Here is a 24,318-nt window from a genome sequence, read left to right on the forward strand (position 1 = left end):
TAGTCTGAAAAGCGACCCTCTGTTTTCTACCTTCGAGCCACTTCTGTGTCCAAATGGCTAGTTCTCCCTGTATTCCGTGAGATCTAACCTTGCTAACCAGTCTCCCATGAGGAACCTTATTGAATGCCTTACTGAAGTCCATATTAATCATGTCCACTGCTCTGCCCTCATCAATCCTTTTTGTTACTTCTTCAAAAAAAACTCAAATTCCTGAGACATGATTTCCCATGCACAAAGCCACGTTGACTATCCCTGATCAGTACTTGCTTTCCAAATACATGTAAATCCTATCCCTCAGGATTCCCTCCCACAAATCATCTTTTGTGCTAGGTATAATTCCAGTCAGCAGTAAGTCCCTCCCCAATTCTGACTCTAGTCTTTTACGGGTTCCTTGAGGCAACAACCAGGCAAATGCCGCTTGGATGGCAAGGGTTGGCATTTGTCCTGCTGGGTTCTCTGGAAGAGGCCAAGATGGATTATCTACTCAGCACTCTGAAGATGGTTGCAAATGCTGATGTGCTGGGCTCTGAGGTCAGAAATATTTGTAGAATCGCCTTCTCCACTGAATTGTTTAATTGTCCACCACCATTCACAATGGCATGCAATAGGATGGCAGAGTTTGGATCTAATCCTTTGATTGTGGGATAGTGTATCTCCACTCCTACCATATGCTGCATTTACTTGTTGGCATGCAAGTAATGCTGCATTGTATGTTCACCAGGTTGACCCCTCGTTGTTTTGTTGTGCATTGTGTGGTTCTTGATATGCCCTTCTACACTCTTTCATTTGAGCAAGAGTTGTTCACTTGTTTAGATGGTAATGGTAGAAAGAATGTGTGCTGGGCTGTGAGGTTACAGATGATGGTTGAATGCAATTCTATGATGGCCAAAGGCTTACAGCACCTCTCAAAATGCCAGTTTTGAGCTATTAGCTCTTTAAAATGTATCTTTCTAGGCAGGATGTCATTGCAACATGATGGGCAGTATTAATTTCCACATCCACTATGTAGTGATCACTTCTACCAATATACTCATGGTCAGATTGGTGAGGATGAGGTCAAGTCGATTCTCTTTCCTCTTATTAGTTCCTTCACCAGCTACCACAGGCCCCAGTCTAACTCAGTCACTCACTACTCTTCCATTCTCTATTGGAATTTTAATTTGTCAGATCCTAATTTGAAACAATTACCCCACATAAAAATGAAAATCAAAAAGACATTTTCAGTTGATACAAATGTTATTCTATTCTATTATTGAAAAGACAATGAACAGGACAAATTGGTAATTGGTTTCAGAATGATGGAATCAGATAGTTGGAACAATTTGAGAAACATGCAATAACCTAGTGTCATTTACCTTGTGCATTTGATACTGGCATGATTAATTCAAGAGACTGCTTTCATTGATTGACAGATGGGATGGTTGGAGGGATACATGTTGTGTTGATTTCATGAACTGGAGGGAAGATAGGATTATCGAATGCCATGTAGTGGACTTGTAGGCTTTATAGAATCCAATCCCTTTGGGATAGGAGAAGCTTAGTGTGGGGAATGAGGCAATGGAAAATGCATTGAACAAATATGTTCTGTTTACTGCAGAAGGCACACTTTTTCCATTCCAAAATAGATGATAGTCTAAGGGCTAAAACATGAAAAGTCCCTGGACTCGACAGTATGTATGTAAAGATTATAAATATATTTGCAGAGATAGTGGCTTTGCTAGCCATTATTGTACATAATCGTTTCCATTAAGGAACAGTCCCATCAGATTGGATGTTGACAAAAGTTGCACCACTTTTTAAGAAAGGAAGGATGAACTAAACAGAATTGTGGGCTAGCTAGCCAAGCATCACTTTTTGGAAAAATGCTGGGATTTATTATCAAAAAAGTCTTAAAGCTGAACCAGTAGATGTCATATAGTAGATTTCCAAAAGGCATTGGTTAAGGATCAGCACAATAGATTAAGAGGTGGGATAAAGCCCCAGACTTGTGGATAATATTTTAGCATGGATGAGAGTATTGATTTAATATTCATTCAGCAGGAAGTTGGCAAAAATGAGATGACATGAATTTGGCAGGTGAATAGTGGAATATTAGTTTGTTCTTGACCTCTGTTATTTGCAATCTGTGTTGTCTGTTCAAGTCATAAGAATGAAGAGACAAAAGCTATCAGAGAGGCCCGGAGGCTGTACAGGAAAAAGTTAGAGGCCCAAACCAACTATAGAGATTTCTGCCACCTGTGGCAACTCTAAAGAACATTACGGGATAGAAAATGAAGCAGAGCGAGATAGCGGACAAAGACATATCTTTCCCTGATGAGCTCAATGCTTTCTATGCTCAGTTTAAGCAGAATGCCAGTGGCATGGTGTCACGTGCCCTGACAGCCCCAGATGCACCTGTTCCCTCTGACACGGCTGCAAATGTCAGATTGGCCTTCCTGGGAGTCAACCCAAGGAACGTGGCAGGCCCAGACCGGGTCTCCAGCCGAACACTTAGATCCTGTGCAGACCAATTGGTGAAAGCATTCACCGGTATCTTCAACCTGTCCCTCCAATAAGCCAAAGTTCCCACCTGCTTCAAGAAGACCACCATCCCAGTGCCTGAGAAAACATATGCAATGTGCCTTAATGACTACCACCCAGTGGCTCTGATCTCCGTTATCGTGAAATGCTTTGAGAGGCTACTGTTCGCCCACATAAACTCTAGTCTCTCAGCCTGCCTTGATTTCTCTACAATTTGCCTATCGAAGTAACAAGTCCACAGTGGACAGCATTTCCCTAGCCCTACACTTGTCCCTCGAACATCTCGACAACAAGGACACTGAAGTCAGGCTCCTACACATCCATTACAGCTCCGCCTTCAACACCATTATCCCCACCACTGGTTGCAAAACTCCAACACCTAGGTCTTGACTTCGCCTTCTACAACTGGATCCTCAGCTTTCTGATCCACCGACTGCAGTCAGGTGAAGATAGACCTCCTCCATGTTAACAGTCAACACCGGGGGACCTCAGCCCCCTACTGTACACCCATACATGTATTACCAAATTCCAAATGAATGCCATCTACAAGTTTGCTGATGACACCACCATGGTAAGCCAGATATCAAACAATGAGGAGTCAGAATACAGAAAGGCAATAGAGGGCTTGGTGATGTGGTGCAATTAGAACAACCTCTCTCTCAACATTGGTAAAACTAAAGAACTGATCATTTTCTTCAGAAAGAAGAGAGGAGAATAGGCCCCCATCAACATCACAAGAGCCGAGGGTGGAGAGTGTTATGTTCCAAGGAGTGATGATAACCGACAACCTGTCCTGGACTCTCCACGTAGATACAACGGTCAAGAAGACACAGTAGCACTTCTTCCTTCGGGCGGCTCAGGAAATTCGGCATGTCCGCAAGGACCCTTGCCAACTTTTACAGATGCACTATTTAAAGCATACTGTCCAGGGTGCATAAAAGCCTGGTATGCAACTGCTGTTCCCAGGAATGTAAGAAACTACAGAAAGTTATGTGTATAACCCAGACCATCACGGAAGCCAACCTTCCATCCATGTACTCCATTTACACGGCCACAGAAAGGCTGCCAATATCCTCAAAGACCCTTTGCATCCCAGCAACCTCCTACAACCTTTTCCATCAGGCAAAAGATACAGAAACTTGAACACAGATACACACGATTCAGGAACAGCTTTTTCCCCTGTCATTATTAGCCTGATGAATGGCCTCTCTAACTTCAAATAATGCTGATCTTGCCTAGCTCACACCCTGTTAGATGTAAATTGTATGCCTCTATCTAGTGTTTTTTCACCCTATAGATCTATATGTCCTTGCTTACTATATGAACTGCCTGTTCTGCTTGAAAACAAAACTTTTCACTGTACATAGGAACACATGGCAATAAATCAATCAAATCCATTCAAATAATCTAAGTTTGCTGATAATACAGAGCTTAGTGGAAAAATATGCTATGGGGAGAGCATGGAGTCTGAAAATAGAGTATAGATGGGTTTAGTCGATGGGCACCAATATGACAGATGGATTATAACTAGGGAAATGTGAAGTTATTTTCTTCAGTCAGAAGATTAGGAAGGTAGAATGTTTTTGAAAGTTGTCAAATTTGTTAAGGACTTGGGTGTGCAGGCAAGGTTCACAAAGTCAGCATGCACGTAGAGCAAGCAATTAAGTCGTCAATGGGCACGTTGACCTTTAAAGCAAGTGGATTGAAGCATGGACATAAAATGGTTTGTTACAGTTGTACAAGGTTTTGGTGAGACCACATCTAGAGTACTGATGTAGATTTGGTTTCCACATCCAAGAAAATGTAGTTGGTTTGGAGACAGCATAAGTTCACAAAAATGGCCCTGGGAAAATGGTGGTGTTCTATGATAAGCTGAGCAAATTAGGTCTCTGTTCTCTGGAGCTTAGAAGAACAAGACATGGTCTCATTGAAGATTGCAAGATTCTGGTAGGATGGATGCTGAGAAATTGTTTCTGCTGGTTGCACATTCTAAAACTCGGCACAGATTTGGGATAAGGGGCTGATTACTTTAGAAGTCAGATGATGTTTTTCACTCAAAGGGTTGCACATCTTTGCAATTCTCTGTCCCAGACTGTTTTGGAGTATCTCTAGTTGAATGCATTAAAGAATGGGATAGACAGACTCTTGGTCTCTTGGGGAATCAAGGGTATGGGAAATAAGCAGGAAAGTAGAATTGAAGTCAAAGATCAGCCATGATTGTATCGAAAGGTGGAATAGGCTTGACATGCTGTATAGTCTATTGCTGTTCCTGTTAATGTGTTCTTGTAATTGTGGTCTTTTGAAAGCTAAGGCATTGAAAGAAAAGTATCTTAACGAACAGTTTTACTGACCTGATGTTTCCAAATCATTTTATTAACAAATATGTAATTTTTACCAAATTCTACAGATCACAATGAAGGAAGAGTCACTGCAAGATTTCACATTTAATCGACTTTTTAGTGGGATCAGGCATTAATTATGTGAATCATACAAAGTGGTCTTATGAACATGCATTATGTGTACATGAGAAAGTACCCAGTTCAGTTACATAATTTTGCAGGTTCCATTTTCCATGTCCATGCTCAAATCACAAGTGAATATTGTTTAATGCAAAAATACATCAAAATTATTTTGCCACCCTTTTGGCATGTAGACAATTTATGGGAAAAGGCTAGCTTGATGTTTTCATGGACTGACTGAATAACAATAAAAATAAGGGGGAAAAGAGTCAGCACTATTTGTGAGGTGAACAGTACTATAACCCCTCATAGTTGGAGGGGCATTTCGTTCCCCACATCCCTCCCCCTTGCTATACAGAGCTAAGCACCCCTTATTTTGTTCTGAAGAACACTGGAAAGCTTTTCAATCATCATCAGACATCCCCATTTATGACCTTGTGTTTGATGAAGGATTGTTGATAAAGCAGCAGAAGAGACTTACAATATGGCAACTTTGTTTTACAAATCTTGTATGTTAGTTGTTTCAGAAGAAACTGGAATTTGATTAATGGGATCTTTTTAGGTGGGGAGAATTATGCCCCACATGAGTATAATGTCTCTAGTATTTAAAAACAGATTTGCATATGGACTTCTTTCAATGTAATTGGGCCAAACTTCATTGGGCAGAATAACAAAACGAACTTCCTTTTACAGTGGACATGAAAATCCCTTTGAAGTTGCTTGAAGCTGGGGATAATTTAGTATTACTAGATTTATTAGCTGCAGAGACCGCTAAACTTAAGCGCTATGTCAATACCAAGAAGCTGATTTGAAATCTGTTTGAAGTTCAACACTGTTAATAAACAGGGTCCATAAAATGACCACTGAGTTTTACATGATGTACCCTCCTGTAGTTTTAACTCCTTGGTGACTAAGGGAGCTTTTATGCTAATGAATGGAAGTTCGAAGATGAAATTGCCTATGGTTATTTTCATTTGATGTTGGTATGTTAATGTGTATTTCCTACAATGATTTGGATACTTTTTAGTGGGATCAGGCATTAATTATGTGAGGGGAGGGTATGACAGGATATCGATTGCTGAGATAGGGTTGACAGTTGGTCTGTAACACATATCTTTTCCTCAAAATACTGCCTATAATAGTGCTGCCATTAATTGTATTTATTATACGTTTCAAGATTAAACACATGATTGCAGTTTATTGGAACTCCTTCAATGAAGTAAAAAAATCTTCCAATTTATAGTGTTGCAATTTGCATCCTGAGTGGATGGCAAGTGGACATTGTGTTCACTTTAATACTATGAATCCATTGTCATTTCCAGCAATGAGCAATTTGACTGTACATTGTACCCTCATGATTCTTTTCTTTGATCATTTTCCTCCACCCACCACAAAATCGCAAATATTATAACATTATCTGTTGCCTGACACCAAATCTGCCCAACTACTTAATTGTGGGAATAGCTTTGATCAAGGAATTAGACACAAAACCAATCTTAATTTTCTGGAATGTTTCTTTTTAATTTTGTAATCAAACTGTATTGAAACTAAGTATTGTTTAACATATTCTCTCCTGTGACCAACACATGATTTCACTTTGGGGAAACAAAAGGGGACAGCGAAGGCCGTGGAAACAAAGATTCCATATAAGCATCAAAAATGCATTATTAATTCAACCAATGGCAATGTATAAATGAAAAAGAATTGATATGAATAGAGCCAGCATATTTTGAGAATGAAATATTCTTAGCATATTTTTAACATGTTCCATTTACTTTGTGCCAAGAGTTGAAGTCACTGGATTTCTGAAAGAGAGAATGATTTAAGCTGCTGGCTTCATATTCATTAGTTTAGGAATGGTTCACTGTCCAATGATGGAGCATGAAGGCTGAACAGCTTATCAAATGAGTGGTGCTGGACAAAATGGCTGTAACGTTTTCAGCACCTGTTGCATGAAATCTCCATTACTCAAGATTTGGCCAAACTAAGTTTTTTTTTTATGCCCCTATGTCTGGAGTAATGTCGTTTTGAAACACATCTTTTGATCTGTATTGCTAAAAACTGAGGCATATTGCAGTTTACAAAATAATTGAGCAAAACTTTTGCCAGTGTGAGGAGGCTGCATCTGATGCTTGTAGATAGGTGTAGTCCATATCACTTGAGGGCACAACCTTTTTTTTAAAGCCCCTCTTTCAGCACAGCTGTGCCCCTACTATCAAAATTTTTTTTTACCAATTGTGTTCACCCATAATTATGAGCAATGGTAATAATTTTACCTTTTTGAGATGTTGAATTTATTTATTGCAGTGCCATTTGCTGATTACTGTCACTATACCTCCAGTACGTTGAAAATAACTCCCCACATTTAATAAATAGTTGGAAAAAGGAGAACAGAATCAGAGCAAAAAGTATTTGGATACATTTCATTTTAAAGATAAACATCATTATTGGCCATTTGCTCACCTTTTCTAACTTTGATCTGGATATTTTGAGATTTTCCATTAATTTATATTTGTCATGCATCATATACAGGCAGTCCATTTCTTTGCTATTACCCCACACATGGTTCTACCGCAATGTAGTGATAACCCATATCTGTTCCCGTTACAAACATATCCATATTGCAATAAGACATGTACAATGCCAGGTTCAGTCTGATATGTAGCAAGTAGCACTTGTGCCAGGCAATGACCATCTACAACCAGACATGATCTAATCAACTCCCCATGTCATTCAATGTCATTATAACGCTATATCTCCATATGCCAACATCCGGCGTCGATGACCATTGACAAGGAATGGAACTGGACCAGTCATATACACACTGTGACTTGCTCCTGTTACTAGAGGCTATAAGGTACTGCATTTTGGAAAAGCAAATCAGAGTAGGACTTCCACACGTAGTGGGAAGGTCCTGGGGACTGTTGCTGAACGAAGAGACCTTAGAGTGCAGGTTCATAGTTCCTTGAAAGTGGAGTTAGATAGATAGGACAGTGAAGAAGGCGTTTGGTATCCTTTCCTTTATTAGTCAAAGCATTGAGTATAGGAGTTGGGAGGTCATGTTGTGGCTGTACAGGACTTTGGTTAGGCCACTTTTGCATTTTGCGCACACTTCTGGTCTCCTTCCTATTAAAAGGATGTTGTGAAACTTGAAAGGGTTCAGAAAAGATTTACAGGGATATTGCCAGGGTTGGAGGACTTGAGCTATAGAAAGAGGCTGAACAGGCTGGGGCTGTTTTCCCTGAAGCGTCAGAGGCTGAGGGGTGACTTTAGAGATTTATAAAATCATGAGGGGCATGGAAAGGATAAAGAGACAGTCTTTTCCCTGGGGTGGGGGAGTCCAGAACTAGAGGGCATAGGTTTAGGGTGATAGGGAAAAGATTGAAAAGAAACCTAAGGGGCAACATTTTCACACAGGGTGGTACATGTATGGAATGAGCAGCCAGAGGAAATGGTGGAGGCTGGTAAAATTGCAACATTTTAAAAGTTATCTTGATGGTTATATGAATAAGAAGGATTTAGTGGGGTATAGGCCAAGTGCTGGCAAATGGAACTAGATCAGTTTAGGATATCTGGTTGGCATCGATGAGTTGGACCGAAGGGTCTGTTTTCGTGCTGTACGTCTCTATGACTCTAACTTGCCACCTAACACTGTCCACAACTTATGAGGTGCAAGTCCTGAGTGAGATGGAATACTCTCTACTTGCCTGAGTTTGCACAGTTCCAAAAGCATTATGAAAGCTCAACATAATCCAGAACAAAGTGGCCAACACCATTGTCATTCGTTCCCCATTTACTCCCACCAACACACTTTGAAAAAGTACCATTTCTCAAAGGATTGTAGGTGTACCTTTTGGCCTATGCAGCGATACTCCCATCCCTTGAATGAATAAATCAACAAAACATTGTGTTTAGAAGCCTTTGTATCTGCCAAACTTGCTGTGCCTTCTGGACATCTCAAACTTAATTTATATTTTGTTAATCCATTGAAAATCATGATACTCTGCTGGATGTCTTAACCATTTCGTTGTAAAGATTGAAAAGATATGGAGGCAGAATGCAACTAGTCACACTTTTGGTATATCGGTTTATCTATTCTGCTACTGTTTGGTCCCAGTCTAAGTTCTGAAATAATTGTGAATCTTTCCTTTCTGTGTCCAGGTTATTTCAACATGGCAAAAATTCTGTTCTTGTCTCAGTCTGTCAAATGCTTTGGTGTAATCTGTACAACAAAGCTCTTAGTACACAAATGTATTCCAATAAAACAAAAAGATGACTAAAGAAATCTTTGTCTGCATTTTGTCATCATTTCAATACAAGAGTAGAGGTATCACAAAATGTAATATTGATAAACTGATACAAAAGGAATGTAATGTAGCAAGTCAAAAAAGGAGAAAGCAAATGATGAAGAAAATGAAGTGCTAAAGGAAAAAGTGAAAAAATGTATAACACAGCAAGGGAGATCACCAGCTCAAAAAGCTACTGTACTAGAAGCAACTACATCCAAACAAAAGATGGTAGAATAATACTGGAGAAAAGTGATGTCCTCAGCTGATGGGCAAGCTTTACAGAAGAACTATCCTCTGAAGAAAGGGGGGAAAACCAACCATTGTAATGACAAAGGATCACCAACCATGAAAACAGCATTGTGGAAATGACATTGACATTAGAATTTTGACACAAGATGCTAACATCATTCGGCAAGAATGTCTAAAATACTGGCAGAATTCCAGGAGATGGTTATATATCAGTGTTTAGAGCCTAACTTGGTGCAACAGAATGTTAAATTCTTCGAATGATGAATCTCGGGGAGGCATGTAATCAAAATCATTCTAGAATCACAATGAAGAGACCACACAGCAGGTTAAACCAGAAATATCAGAAAACCACAAAAACAAAATATTATGCATGTTGGAAATCTGAAACAAAAACCATGTGCTGGAAATATTCAAGTTTTGCATCATTTGTATGGAGAGAAATAGTTAACATTTTGTGTTGACTGGGACTTCAGAATTGAGGGTATAAATGTGAGGGTTATATGACATTGATAGTGAGGAGTGATGGGAAGAACAAAAGAGGAGATCTGAATTAGGATTGAGAACAAGAGTGATTAAATGTCAAAGATATCAGGGAAATAATCTGGATTAATTAAAGGAAAATGAACAGGAAATGCAACATTAGTAAGAATGATGATGAATAGAACAACAGAAATCCAAAAAGTTGAATACTTGTCTTAAGGATTATATTAAGACACTGTGGTAATCTTAATATTACAAAATTAATAGTTTAACTATTTCTATTAAATCATTATTAGAATCTATTTGCAACTTATAGGTGACCTAAAATGTGTTTTATAATTCATTGTTCTCTAATTGATTTTTGATTTGCAAATTTTTTTTATTGACAGAACTCCACTGTTCTTGAAATGGAAGATGGTGTTATTAATGTTGTAAGTGCTCATTTGTTTTTATACTTTTGATAATGTTACAGATGTTAATCAACTGAAAAGTAATTAAATCCTCTCCATCCTATCGGAAGGATGTTGTGAAACTTGCAAGGATTCCGAAAAGATTTACAAGGATGTTGCCAGGGTTGGAGGGCTTGAGCTATAGGGAGAGGCCGAATAGGCTGAGGCTGAGGGGTGACCTTATTGAGGTTTATGAAATCACTAGGAGCATGGATCAAGTTAATAGACAAGGTCTTTTCCCTAGGGTGGGGTGTCCAGAACTAGAGGGCACAGGTTTAGGGTTAGAGGAGAAAAACTTAAAAGGACCTAAGGGGCAACTGTTTCACGCAGAAAGTGGTGTGTGTATGGAATGAGCGCCAGAAGAAGTGGTGGATTTTGGTACAATTACAACTTGTAAAAGGCATCTGGGTGGGTATATGAATAAGAAGGGTTTAGAGGGATGTAGGCCAAGTGCTGGCAAATGAGCCTAGATTAGGTTAGGATCTGGTCGGTATGGACAAGTTGGACTGAAGGGTCTGTATCTGTGCTGTGCATCTCTATGACTCTATAATACACGCTACATGTTGAGACAATTGACAGGGAAAAGGAAGCAGTTGCTTATCAACATGAACTCCGATTATTGGGAGGAAAAGTATGCATGATAACCTCGAGTTATCAACATAATTTTCTCCCCTCCACCCTTGTCGTTCCATAACCTGAAACCAATTTTGGCTAATATTGAAAAAAGTGATTACCATGACTGGTGTGCTTTTTTCTCAAATGTGGATAGACCCTTCATCTTTAAGGAGAGGACATTACATTTGAGTACATTAAGTAATGCTGAAATTCCTAGCTAGTAAAATAAACTTTGTAATTCTTCCCATTGCTAGAGATTCATTACACCTCTGCTCCAGCTAAGATTAGCTCATATAGCATAGACTTGGGAGTTAATGTCAGAAATTTCCCAATTTAGCATGTCACTTTTATCCATTTATCCACAGTATCACAGAATTGTTATAGTGCAGAAGGCAGCCATTTGGTTCATTATGCCTGCTGTGGCTTGTTAAATGAACATCATCATCTGTCACTAATCTCTTCTTCCTCCCCATGTCCTCACACAATATTTTTAAGTGAAAATACATCTAATACTGTCTTATATGCCTAAATTGAACAATATTGTATCAATAGACTGAATCCCCATTAATGACATCTGGGTTAGAATGAAGCATTAAAGAATTGCTTTGTAGCTGTTGATTTGAGTTGTTCTTAAAAGTAAATGTTTGATACTTCAAGTACAACTTCAGATATGATCTTAAGTAATTTTTACGCACTTCATTCTTCAGTGAAGTGCTAGTCAATGTGAGTGTAATGTTTGAAGTGTTAGTTTACTTTACTTTAATTAAAGTTATAGCCACCCAATAAAATTAGCTTATGAGAAATTACCAGTTCTTTGTGTAGCATTCTTTGCTAACCAGAATGGGTAGTTCTATTTCTAGTAATAAATTGAATGCAAGATACTACTATTGGAAATGTATTCACTGTTTTTCAAATCTCTGATGGATCAGTGTAATCTTTGAGCACATTTCATACAAAAGTCCTTTTTAAAGTCTATGGTATTTTTAAATTTTAAATCGACACTTGCCCAAAGTCAAATTTGTCTGCTTGCTTCCACCCTTACTAAGCAATTAAAACTGATTTTTAAATTTTGGTTTAAGTTTGGAGATCTTTTATATTGTAATAGAGTATGGTAACTCATTAACATTGCACTGTATCTGGAACTGGCTGCCGTAACCCAGATAATTCCACTAATTTCACAATTTGCAGCATTTGACTTGAGTGTTTGGTCTCGCATGTTATGTTCATTCAAATAAAGCTTTCATTTTTTTTAAGAGAAAAAGTTGTATTTTTTACTCTATTGGAGAATGGCAAACAAAAAGCACATTATATAGTGTTAATTATATAGTGCACATATAATATGTGAAGACATTGTAATAATGTGTTTCAATTTAGTGTGTCCTTAGAGAATTCTTCAATTCAAATACATAATTGACCTGTATTCTTGACATGTTCAATTTGCAACTTTTTCTTTCCCAGTGTAAAGTTCTGAATGGTATTTGTGATCAGACTATCAGATCTGCATCTGATCCTTTGTTAAGCCAGAGTGCTTGTCTAGAGGAGGTTCAGTTGAGAAACATCAAACCAAGCGAAGGATTGGTAAGTAATTGATTTAATATTTCATATGCAATTTCTTGTTTTTTATCCATGTAATGGTGGTGACTTGTTTTTCCTTTCTAATTGATTACTTTTATTTAGCTATTTAGTTTTCATGTAACCCAAAAATCTTAGTACTATTTCACTGCATATCTATTCAGTTACATTGCACAACAAACAGTTGCGTTTTAGCTGTTTTGTTGCTTCTACTTGGTTGACAACTTTAAATGTTCCGTCTTGAAGTGTAGGAAGAATCTTGAAGTGGCCTGCGATTCTATTTGTCACATTTTAGTATAGTTGTATGAGCATTCTCAAGTTTCTAATTTTGTTTTTAAGGCATTATGACCCACTACTTCCAATGCCTCATTTGTGTATTTAATTTAACAATTACCCATTACCCCCAATGCAATCTGACTGAAATGCAACATCTGCTTTTGCCAAGCTTCAGCAGTGGCCTCCATCCAGATTCTCCCATCCTACACCTTGGCTTCAATAGACTGCAACAATATGCTTTGTGGATCAGCAGTATTTCAGGAGAGCTGCTAGTGTTAAATTTATATAAAAATATTCCAAATGGCTTTGAAATCTTAATTATAAGTTGTAGCTTGTGACTTGGTGCATATGACAGTAGTGGAGACACAATGCTCAGTAAATCAGTTATTGATGGCAGATATTCTTGAAGCTGGCCAAAAACACAATGGAAAATAAATAACGTGTGTATACAATACTCGAAAGGGAAATGGTGGCTGGGATCTATGATTCTTAAAGGTATCCACCAGAATAGTTTACCTTGTGAGTTCTAGGTGTGGTACGGACAAAATGATTGATTATAACTGTTAATCAGTAGTTCTGTTACCATTATTATTTGTTTGCCAGCATAGTAGAAGTTGAACTCTGTGAACTTTAGGCATTGCTGGTTAAGAAAGATAACTCTACTGTAAACTGAACAATTTTCAATTTTGCAATGCTGGTATATTGATTTGAGAAATCTAATTTGCAGAGCTGTCACAAGTTCTACTTGAATTGGATGTTTGTATGTGAAGTAGTGATATTCTGCCTTTCCCTGCTAACCTGAGTGTGAAAGATGTTTAACAGCTGTGCTAGGAGTCAGCAGACGCTCAGTATGAAAGTATTTGGGAAAGATCCAGATCATAGCCATCTGGGATTACAGCATCATAGACTGAAAAAAATTTCAGGAATCTGTAATGTTTCCATTCTTTTTGATGGGAATTGGGTTAGTGACTTCTACAGGGAAAGAATTTTGGTAATGCAGCCACAAGTTTTGTTTCTGAAGTACTCATTAAAGTGAGCTGAGTATGGGAAGCTGACAAGAAAATATTCATATTTTGGTCAGTGTCAACAATTGGCGAAGTGAACTACATGTTCAAATTTGCTGCACACAAGTTCAGTAAGCTTTCTGGGACTTGACAATTGAAACTGATAATAGCATGGAATAAAAGTTGCTTTAAGGAAGGAACATACTGTAAAATTAAATCTGGTATTCCCTTTGCAAACTGAAAGTTAAGGAGAGGGTTAGCATTTCACTTTCTTTCTCTCCTTTGTCAATAAACATCTAAAGAGGATTGCTGGTTAATAATTATTGGGTCGACAGAGGTTAATGATTCATGCATAGGTTAAACAGTGGATAGAAAATACCATCCTGTAGAATGCATTTAGTCATGGCCAAAGAATGGAGATTGTAATTTTAGATTGCTATCCTGGAATTTTGCAGAAATTTGTAGATGCATTGTCTTGGATTCTTTACTTCCCTAGGAGATTTAAAATCTGATTATGTCAACTGTACGTGATTGTTGAAAGGTATGCACTTGAACTGGAAGATCTTTGTGTTCATCGAACATACTTATAGATAGGTTATGGATAGATTATTCTCTAGTTTTGTGGTGAGATTCCATTTACAGTAACATTTTAAATGAATTTTGCATACTTAAAAGAAGGAATTGTGCCATCAGGATATTGGGGATTGGTAAACGGAGTGGGTCAGTTTGTACAGGGATTTAGAGGTAAGGGAAGGTGGATAGTATTATCTGCATTGACTCCAGGCCCCATGAAATCATGTGGCTTCAGACAAAACATGGAAAAACATGCTGTTGACTGTCCAACTTGCTCCCTCAAATGATGAATCATTATTGGTCCTGTTGAACATGTTGAAACAGTGGATTATGAGTGTAGTAAGAAGAGGGAACATATACTGGTCGTGGAGCTTTCAATGTATATTAAGAACAGTGGGTCACTAGTACTATGACTGGCTTAGCTGCTTGAGTCCAGAAAAATATTGGTGCTATACTGGGTTGGCAAAGAGTAGTAGGAGAACCAGTAAGTGGGAATGGCATACCTTAAACCTATCCAATCTAATTGTCACAGATGCGTCAACAGTGATGTTGGTAGAAATGTCCACAAAAGATTCCTCATGCAGATTAATTCTTGTATTTATGCCTTTTGAGTTCTTGACCCAAAGGCAGATCCTAGGCGATTATTCACTGAACCAAGATAAGATGCCACGATATTTTTATTGGGTTGGGGAGCCAGGTTCTGAATATATCTGGAAAAGAGCAGACATTGGATTTACACTAAAAGTAGAGAATTCAGATGCAGATGTTAGCTGTGTAATCAACTAACCTAACGCATGTCCACCCGCACCCCAATGCCTCGATACTGACAGGCTTCATTGTGTACATTGGTTTGGTATTTTCCAGTAGTGCCATGCTAACTCTGATGGATTAAGGCTGAATAGAACAGTGTGAAAACTTGTCTGCCTCAATGCTGAGCAATGCATGTCCTCACAATATATTACCTCGTGGCCTGTCATATCTCTCATGGCAGTTTAGCCAGATGACCAGCCTGATTTAATGGGTTGTAGAGCCACACTCAGATCATCACCAGATGCACCCAAAAATGAAGTTTCTATATGGCAATATGACAACTCGAGAGTTAGCAGCATGCTATAAATGTCGAGGCAAAAGTGAAGGCTGCAGATGCTGGAGATCAGAGTCTAGATTAGAGTGGTGCTGGAAAAGCACAGCAGGTCAGGCAGCATCCGAGGAGCAGGAAAATCGACATTTCAGGCAAAAGCCCTTCACCAGGACTATGAGGAGACTCCGGGGCGGAGAGATAAATAGGAGGGGAGTGGGGCTGGGGAGAAGGTAGCTGAGAGTGTAGTAGGTGGATGGAGGTAAGGATGAAGGTGATAAGTTGGAACAGGTGGGTGGGAAGGAAGATTGGCAGTTAGGACAGTTCATGAGGATGTTGCTGAGCTGGCTGGTTGGAACTAGGGTAAGGTGGGGGGGGAAAGGGGAACTTCACCAGTTTCCTTATTTTCACCCCCACCTTACCCCACTTCCAACCTGCCAGTTCAGCAACATCCTCATGACCTGTCCTACCTGCCAATCTTCCTTCCCACCTATCCGCTCCACCCTCCTCTCTCTTCCTTCCCACCTATCCGCTCCACCCTCCTCTCTGACCAATCACCTTCATCCCCATTTCCATCCACCTATTGCACTCTTAGCTACCTTCTCCCCAGCCCCAGCACCCCCCCCACCTCCCATTTATCTCTCCACACAGGAAGCTCCCTGCCTCATTCCTGATGAAGATCTATTGCCCAAAATGTCGATTTTCCCGCTATAAATGTGTAACAATCCTAAATTGAGGATCAGATCAGGACCTCGGCCCTGTCACATCCATATGTGAATGTTAGTGGACAATTAATAAATAGGAGGCCGAGATGCCACATCATCTGTGAATATGATGCTTTTGAAGTTCAGCTTGAAGTGTTTGCATGAATCTGCAACCAGAAATGCTGAATGGTTGATTCCTATTTGTCACCACCTCTGGTCCTTGCATTCTTAACAAATATTAGTTTTCAGCCAATTTGACTGGTTGCATGTGACATCAGGGAGCTGCTAAGTACCTAGGCGCTCCCAAGGGTGTGGACCCTGATTTATATCTCACTTGTGCTAAAGATCTATGCTGCAGAAGTAGCTATGCTCATTGTTTCAAAACAAATGTTGGGTTTTGTTCTATGTGAAAAATTGTTCAGGATATCTGCAATGTTATCAAGTAGCACAAAAGGAAAGTGTGCAATTGGAGAATGTACCTTCAGCTGCTCAATCCATGACTTATCTGCAATACAAGTTCAGAGGAATGGGTCTTGTGATGCAGTGGAAATGGCCAGAAGGTCTGGGTCTGACCTTCTATGGAGGTGTGTGATAACGTGTCCAAACTTTTTATTAAAAAGTACTTGTAATGTCAGAGTTGGTGCTGTTCGTTGCTGATTGTGTTGAGTAGCACTATTTGTGCTTGTGCAGGTATTTTATCAACCCATGTTTACCTGTACAGATCTGGCAATATTCAGTGCTGGACTGAAAAGTGGCAAGTGACATTGAGGTCACATACAATATTCCTGTATCACAGATGTTACGCACTGGTCTTCAACAAGAGAGACCATAGTTGCCTTCCATTGGTATTCAGTAACATTTCTGAGTGTCCCACTAATAGTTGTCCAGGAATCATAATTCAGTTACCCTCCCAAGTCATACAATATGGACCAAAAACATTGAACTCTCTACCCAGATACCTTCACCACATGACCTGCAGCCTGATGCAAATCATTAAAAGATTGCTTATTTAGAGAGAATCTTTTTAGGAAATTGCTTCAGGAGTTGAATAGCTTATTTTATCTGAAACAGTCTTCTCGATTATCATTACATTTGATAAGGCGGAATACACTGAAACAAAAACAAAAGACTTGCAGAGAGTAGAAATCTGGAATTAAAACAAAGTACTGGAAATGTTCAAGTCTGACAGCACCTGTACAGAGAAAAAACAATTCTTCAAAGTGAAACAGAAATTTTGACATACTTTTTAAGTTGATACACTGTTCACAATATGAACTTTCCTATATTTGAGGAAACTAAAGCCAGATTAGGAAATCATTTTGAAAAATGTTTACATTCAATCTGCAACCTTTAACTCAATTTCTTTCACAGGTGATGCTGGTATTTTGACAATTTTCTGTTTTGTATTTTTAGGACCCGTGCAGCCTATATATTAACATTTTGATCAGCGAAAGGAAATAAATCATGCTTTTCTTAGCAAGAAGTGTCAGTTGAGCTTAGAGTTTAAGGTCTGCTAGTGTTTGTTTTGGAAATTTTGTTCTATAAATCAATTTTCATCAGTTTTTTAAAAAATATTAAAATCACGCTTTGGGGTTGCATATGAAAATGCAACTAAAATGCTTGATCTTAGTGGTCTTTGTTTGAAGTGTAAATAGAAAAACCATTATAGAACAAAATAATTTCTACACCGTTTGGCAGGGATAATGGTCAAAAGCAAACAAAAACAGAAATTGCTGTAGAAATTCAGCAGATCTGGTAGCATGTGTGAAGAGAAAGCAGAGTTAACATTTCAAGCCTTGTGAACCTCCTCCTGAACTATTAATCAGCGAGGTAAGGTCTTTGTACTGATGATGTAAGATGAGGTAGTAAAGGAGTGAGCAGATAGGGGGAGCCCAGAGAGAGAGAGAGAGAGAGAGAAAGAGAAAAGGATAGGCAAACAAAGGGATTGTTGATAATTGGCCTGGGAAGAAGAAAAGCTAGATAGGTCTTAATGGCAGCAATTAAAGCAGCACATTTAATGAGAGGATCTGGATTTGTGGGAATAGGTAATAGTCAAAGACTTGGGATCTTCATACTCTGAAACGGTCAACTCAGTGTTGGAGTTCTGAAAGCTATAAACCACCTATGAGGAAAATGAAATGATGTTTCTCCAGTTTGTTGGAGCACTGCAGCAGGCTTATGTCAGAAATGTTGGTAAGGGAGGATGGTGGTGTATTGCAGTGACAGGCAACTGGAGGTTCAAGATCATTTTTTACAGACCAAATATAGATGTTCCCCAAAGCTGTTACCCAATCTGCATTTACCTCCCAAATGTACAGGAGATCACATTCTGCAAGGACTGCTATTCTGGGACCTTCTCTGGTCCATTTCTGCTCCACTCCTATTCCTCCCAACACTTCCATAGTACCTTTCTATGCAATTGAAAAAGGTGAAACCTTTGTCCATTTACCTTCTCACTGAAGCAGCAATTTACCTGCACTTCAATCTAGCCTCCTCTACTTGCTGCTCACAATGTGGTCTCTTCTACATTGAGGCGATGTAACACAGACTAGGTTACTGCTTTGCAGAACACCCATGATGACTCTATTTAGACTACATCTGGAAGGCAGCAACAGAACAAATCAAGATCTGCAGACCTTGTAAATGAACTACTATGTGTTTTATTTCATAAATGAGAGGGGAACTCTGGACAGTTCTTGTACAGGTAGTTTTAGATTAGATTACATTACAGTGTGGAAACAGGCCCTTCGGCCCAACAAGTCCACACCGACCTGCCGAAGCGCAACCCACCCATACCCTTACATTTACCCATTACCTAACACTACGGGCAATTTAGTATGGCCAATTCACCTGATATGCACATCTTTGGATTGTGGGAGGAAACCGGAGCACCCGGAGGCAACCCACGCAGACACGGGGAGAATGTGCAAACTCCACACAGTAGAACACACATTTCAGCAGCACAATCTATCTATAATGGTACTGAAGAATTAGGGAATGGTATTTTGGAGAACACTTACCTCCTATCTGCAGTAACATGATTCCAGCGGGGATTGGTTTACGCAGTTGGTTCTGTGCATGTGCCGATTTTCTTCTTGTTCTGCACATGCTCCAGTGTCCGCACGTGAGTGATGTTGGTACCAGTCTTCAACTAGGAGAAAGTGAGGACTGCAGATGTGGGAGATCAGAGCTGAAAAATGTGTTGCTGGAAAAGCGCACCAGGTTAGGCAGCATCCAAGGAGCAGGAGAATCGACATTTCGGGCATAAGCCCTTCTTCAAGAAACTGAAGAAGGGCTTATGCCCGAAATGTTGATTCTCCTGCTCCTTGGATGCTGTTTGACATGCGCTTTTCCAGCAACACGTTTTTCAGTACCAGTCTTCAAGCCATTCTGTGTATGCACCAATGTCAGTTGCCGATAGAGCAGCTTTATATGAGAGGTAATGTGTAGAGTGCAGATTTCTTACATTTTGTTTTAAGAATGTATTGTGTTAAACTTTACTTTTATTTTGTTAATGAAATATGATGTCAACCTTCATTCAGGCTGTGCTTTACATTGTGCTGCACTGTTTGATGATTACTGAACAATCGTGACTGATGTTTGCCCAGGATGTCACTTTTCCCATAGGCCCCATTATTTCTATTAAGCGAGGTTTGCTGGAACACAACTTTGGCATTATAGGAGAACTACCTGTATATTAAATTTCAATTTGAATCCGAACACAGTTTTCAGAAACAGGGTCTTTCAAATTTTGTCCACATTCATCCTAAGTGCAATTTAGTTCTAGACAATTTAAAAAAAACTTAAACATGCCCAAAGTAGATCTAAGTATTATAGATGTTGGAATCCAAACTGAGCATCACCTGAGCATTTATGACTGAACTTTGCCTGGGTAATAGAGATTTGGCCTATAACAAAGTACAATGATGAATTTATTCTGAGTTTGATGCATAACTGAGCTGTGTTTGTGCAACTTACTGTATGTATACATTGTCATTAGGTTGATGAGAGTGAAAGTCGTGGGCTGCTGCAGCTCCAGGATTGCAATATTTTGAATAATATATTAGTATATTATGGTTTATATGGTTCATCTAAATCTCCATATTGCTGCAGCTAGTAGGACTTTCTCAGTATTTGCACAAGTTATTTATTTATCTCAGTTCATTCAGAAACAGGGTCTTTCAAATTTTGTCCACATTCATCCTAAGTGCAAGTTAGTTCTAGACAATTTAAAAAAAACTTAAACATGCCCAAAGTAGATCTAAATATTATGGTTTATTTGGTTCATCTAAATCTCCATATTGCTGCAGCTAGTAGGACTTTCTCAGTATTTGCACAAGTTATTTATTTATCTCAGTTCATCTATTATGCTTTGTCTCTTCTCCAGTAGGTATAGATGTCTATTTGAGAATTGTACCATTGAAATTTAAAGGCTCCGTGTGTTACTTGGTACACAGTATTAAATTCCAAATGTGAAGATAGGATTTCAGAATCACAACAGTGAGCTTTCTAAATGGGTAATTGTACTGGAATGATATTTCCCTGTTTTATTCTTTCTAATAAATAAATGTTTATCCTTTTTCCTAGGGAATGTATATTAAATCAACATATGATGGACTGCATGTTGTTACTGGTACAACAGAAAATGTGAGTAAGAAATTTGCTGATAATTTCAACTTCGAATGGCAAATCTATGATTTTGGGTTTTTAATCAGAGTACATTGTGCCTTATTTTAGTTGTGTTTTCTTTCTTCTAATTTGCATTAATTGAAAACTTTGAAGCTCTCTTACAAGAGATGGCAAGCTAACAAGTCTTCAATTATGCAAATTCACGTTCTTTTTCCAAAAATAAATTATACTTCAGCAAACTTTTAATTAAACAGCCCTGATGGGACTGGAGGTGTGCTGGCTGATCAAGAGGTCCACATAATCAATGTAAAAACATGCACACTATGTAATAGAAGCCCAATGCACAGGGTATCGACATCACTGTTATACATTACTTAGTGTCAAGCTCTTAAGTTTTATTTAAGACAAACTTATATTATTTATCAGCAGAGAGCCTGCTCACTTGCATCGTCCACTGACTACTCTGACTTCATGGTGATCACAAAAACATGGTAAACGTCTGGTGTTTGAGGTATATAACTTATCGAGAATGCCAGTTCATAAGGTGCTGGTTAAAATAAAGCTTGCTGTACATTGATTATTCAAATACTTTTGTGCATATCCACAGTCCGTGGAGTCCTGTATGTGTTTGGGTAATAGATGTTGTGTGATGGGTCCTGACAACCATTACCTTGAAAGATATGTCTGGTAGATTTGCTGCCACCATCCTCCTCTTGGGTTGGGATTAGTGTGTGACTGGTGTAGTATAGTACAGGAAAGCCACTTATAGTCTAATGAGCAGATTTTCTTGTCTTAAACAACATTGTAGTTTGTGTGATAAAAATTGTTTAGGTTATTGTTTCTGATACTACCAAACCAATGTCAGTGAGAGAGATTGAGGATGGTAGGTCTATCTTTGCGACTCAGAGCTGTTCTACTCTGATCCATATGATCAGATCATATTGGGTGGTGCTTAATGCGTTCCTCAGCAATAACCCTTTCAGAGCTTAATGCCTTATACAACAATAGACAGCAGTAAAGTCACTTTGGAAATCAGAGTGTGCATCATATACATCTATGAAGGTAAATTGATTAATTAAGCTGATATCTGAATCTATATGTGCTATACAACAAGACAATTCATAGACTGTTCCCTGTTTGTCAACATTGTCTCAGCAATAAATGCATATTAACAACTATACTGGACATTGGTTATGATATTTGCTTTGCGGTTTTAGATTTTAGTTCTTCTGCAATTAGTTTGTTTACTGCCAGAAAACTGTTTTTCTAGCCTATCTAATAAATCTACTACTACTTTAGTCCAACATCCTTGTCTACTTATACATTCATCATTATTTACGGTTTATATTAGCCATCTGTTTTCTTTTCTCATTTCTTTCTTCAGCGTGTTTATGCCTTTCATGCTGACTAAGGCCTATCTTGGTGGAAAATTTAAGTGGACAGTACTTGCATTGAAAAGTCTCTTCTAAATTAACTGTATTATCCTTATTACATTTAGAATAGTGACACGCTACCGCATAGTAGCTTCCTTCCCATCCACACTGACTGCAAGTGGCTCTTATTGATTTAACTCCTTTACAGCTTTTAACATGTTTTCTATACTGACCCATTGTATTAAATATATTTTAAGCATTGATGGCAATTAAAGACATCTATGGGATACCGAAATACTAAATCAACATTTAATTTTATTTTGGCCATTGGGTACCATAACACAGGGATCTATTAAGTTATTACACTTCGTCTCACTTCCTTGCTCATCATTCAAATTCAAAGGACCCCCATAGTTGGAGTTATTAAAAAAAAAATTTAGATTTAATAAACCTGGATTGTGGGGAAGGGACTGCTCCTCGTTACTTTCTGTTTGGTCGCTCACTTTCTCGTTGCAATTTAAATTTGGGAACTCTCACTTGCTACAAGGAGCAAACTAGGGGTCTCATCTGTTTGTGTATACACTGACGACGACGTCCTGTTGTGGTTAACACATTTGGCACACGCGTCGCCACTAACGTGCGTGCAAGGCGGTTGTTTACCCGGTTGTCCACCCAACCGGATACAGGAAAGATTGGCATGAGGGCCATTCCACCTCTTGCTTTGTTTTAAATCTCCTAGGGTAAGTGACCCACACAGGTCGACAGCCATCTCATATTCCTTCTGTCGTCGTACACGCCGACCCAACTTGAGTGCTGCTCTAGCAACGGTCAAATGATCCATCAAATCGAGCACCCTTTGTCATTTTGTTACCAGGGAAACCAACACTACAAGTAAAAACGCGGTAGATGGACTATGCAAGCAAGCTGTTGGAAATCCAATGAAAACAGCTGTAGTCACATTTCCCCACTCCCCCAAAATACTTCTGAAATACTGCATTCAATTCTGTATTCCTGCTTTAGGGTGGATGTTGTGAAACTTGAAAGGGTTCAGAACAAGACTTACAAGAATGTTGACAGGGTCAGAGGGTTTGAGCTATAGAGAGAGGCTGAATAGGCTGGGACTATTTTACCTGGAGCATCAGAAGCTGAAGGGGTGACCTAATAAAGGTTTTTATAAAATCATGAGGAGCATGGATAGGGTGAATAGCCAACGTCTTTTCCCCAGAATGGGGGCGTCCAGAGTTAGAGGGTACAGGTTTAAGGTGAGATGGAAAAGATATAAAAGGGACCTAAGGGGCAACTTTTTCACACAGAGGGCAGTGTGTGTGTATGGAATGAGCTGCCAGAGGATGTAGTGGAGTCTGGTCTGATTACAGCATTTAAAAGGCATCTGGATGGGTATTCTTCGGTTCAACCCGTCCGTGCCAACCACATAACCCAACCCAATTTAGTCCCACCAGGAAAACCAACACTACAAGTAAAAACGCGGTAGATGTGACTACGCAAGCAAGCTGTTGGAAATCCAATGAAAACAGCTGTAGTCACATTTCCCCACTCCTCCAAAATACTTCTGAAATACTGCATTCAATTCTGTATTCCTGCTTTAGGCCCATATCCCGGCCCATATCCCTCCAAACCCTTTCTATTCTTATACCCATCCAAATGCCTCTTAAATGTCGCAATTGTACCAGTCTTCACCACTTTCTCAGGTAGCTCATTCCATACACGTACCACCCTCTGAGTGAAAAGGTTGCTCCTTAGGTCTCTTTTATATCTTTCCCCTCTCACCCTAAACCTATGCCCTCTAGTTCTGGACTCCCTGACCCCAGGGAAAAGACTTTGCCTGTTTACCCTATCCATGCCCCCTCATAATTTTGTTTAAAATTAGCCTCCGCTCCAGGGAAAACAGCCCCAGCCTGTTCAGCCTCTCCCTATAGCTCAAATCCTCCAACTCTGGCAACATCCTTGTAAATCTTTTCTGAACCCTTTCAAGTTTCACAACATCTTTCCGATAGGAAGGAGACCAGAATTGCACGCAATATTCCAAC

At 39.1% G+C, this 24,318-nt stretch overlaps 1 protein-coding gene across 2 annotated transcripts in view; it reads left to right on the forward strand.

Moving 5' to 3' along the window:
- The window catches only part of cnksr3 (cnksr family member 3), a 194,636-nt gene that overhangs the window by 128,776 nt on the left and 41,542 nt on the right, over positions 1-24,318 (forward strand). For both annotated transcript variants that reach the window (XM_043696125.1, XM_043696124.1), the window contains exons 5-7: positions 10,387-10,428; positions 12,520-12,639; positions 20,856-20,915. In XM_043696125.1, the coding sequence (XP_043552060.1) occupies positions 10,387-10,428; positions 12,520-12,639; positions 20,856-20,915 (222 nt within the window). The remainder of the gene's footprint in view (positions 1-10,386; positions 10,429-12,519; positions 12,640-20,855; positions 20,916-24,318) is intronic.

This window comes from Chiloscyllium plagiosum, chromosome 9 (assembly GCF_004010195.1).
Source record: "Chiloscyllium plagiosum isolate BGI_BamShark_2017 chromosome 9, ASM401019v2, whole genome shotgun sequence".
NCBI classification, from domain to species: domain Eukaryota; kingdom Metazoa; phylum Chordata; class Chondrichthyes; order Orectolobiformes; family Hemiscylliidae; genus Chiloscyllium; species Chiloscyllium plagiosum.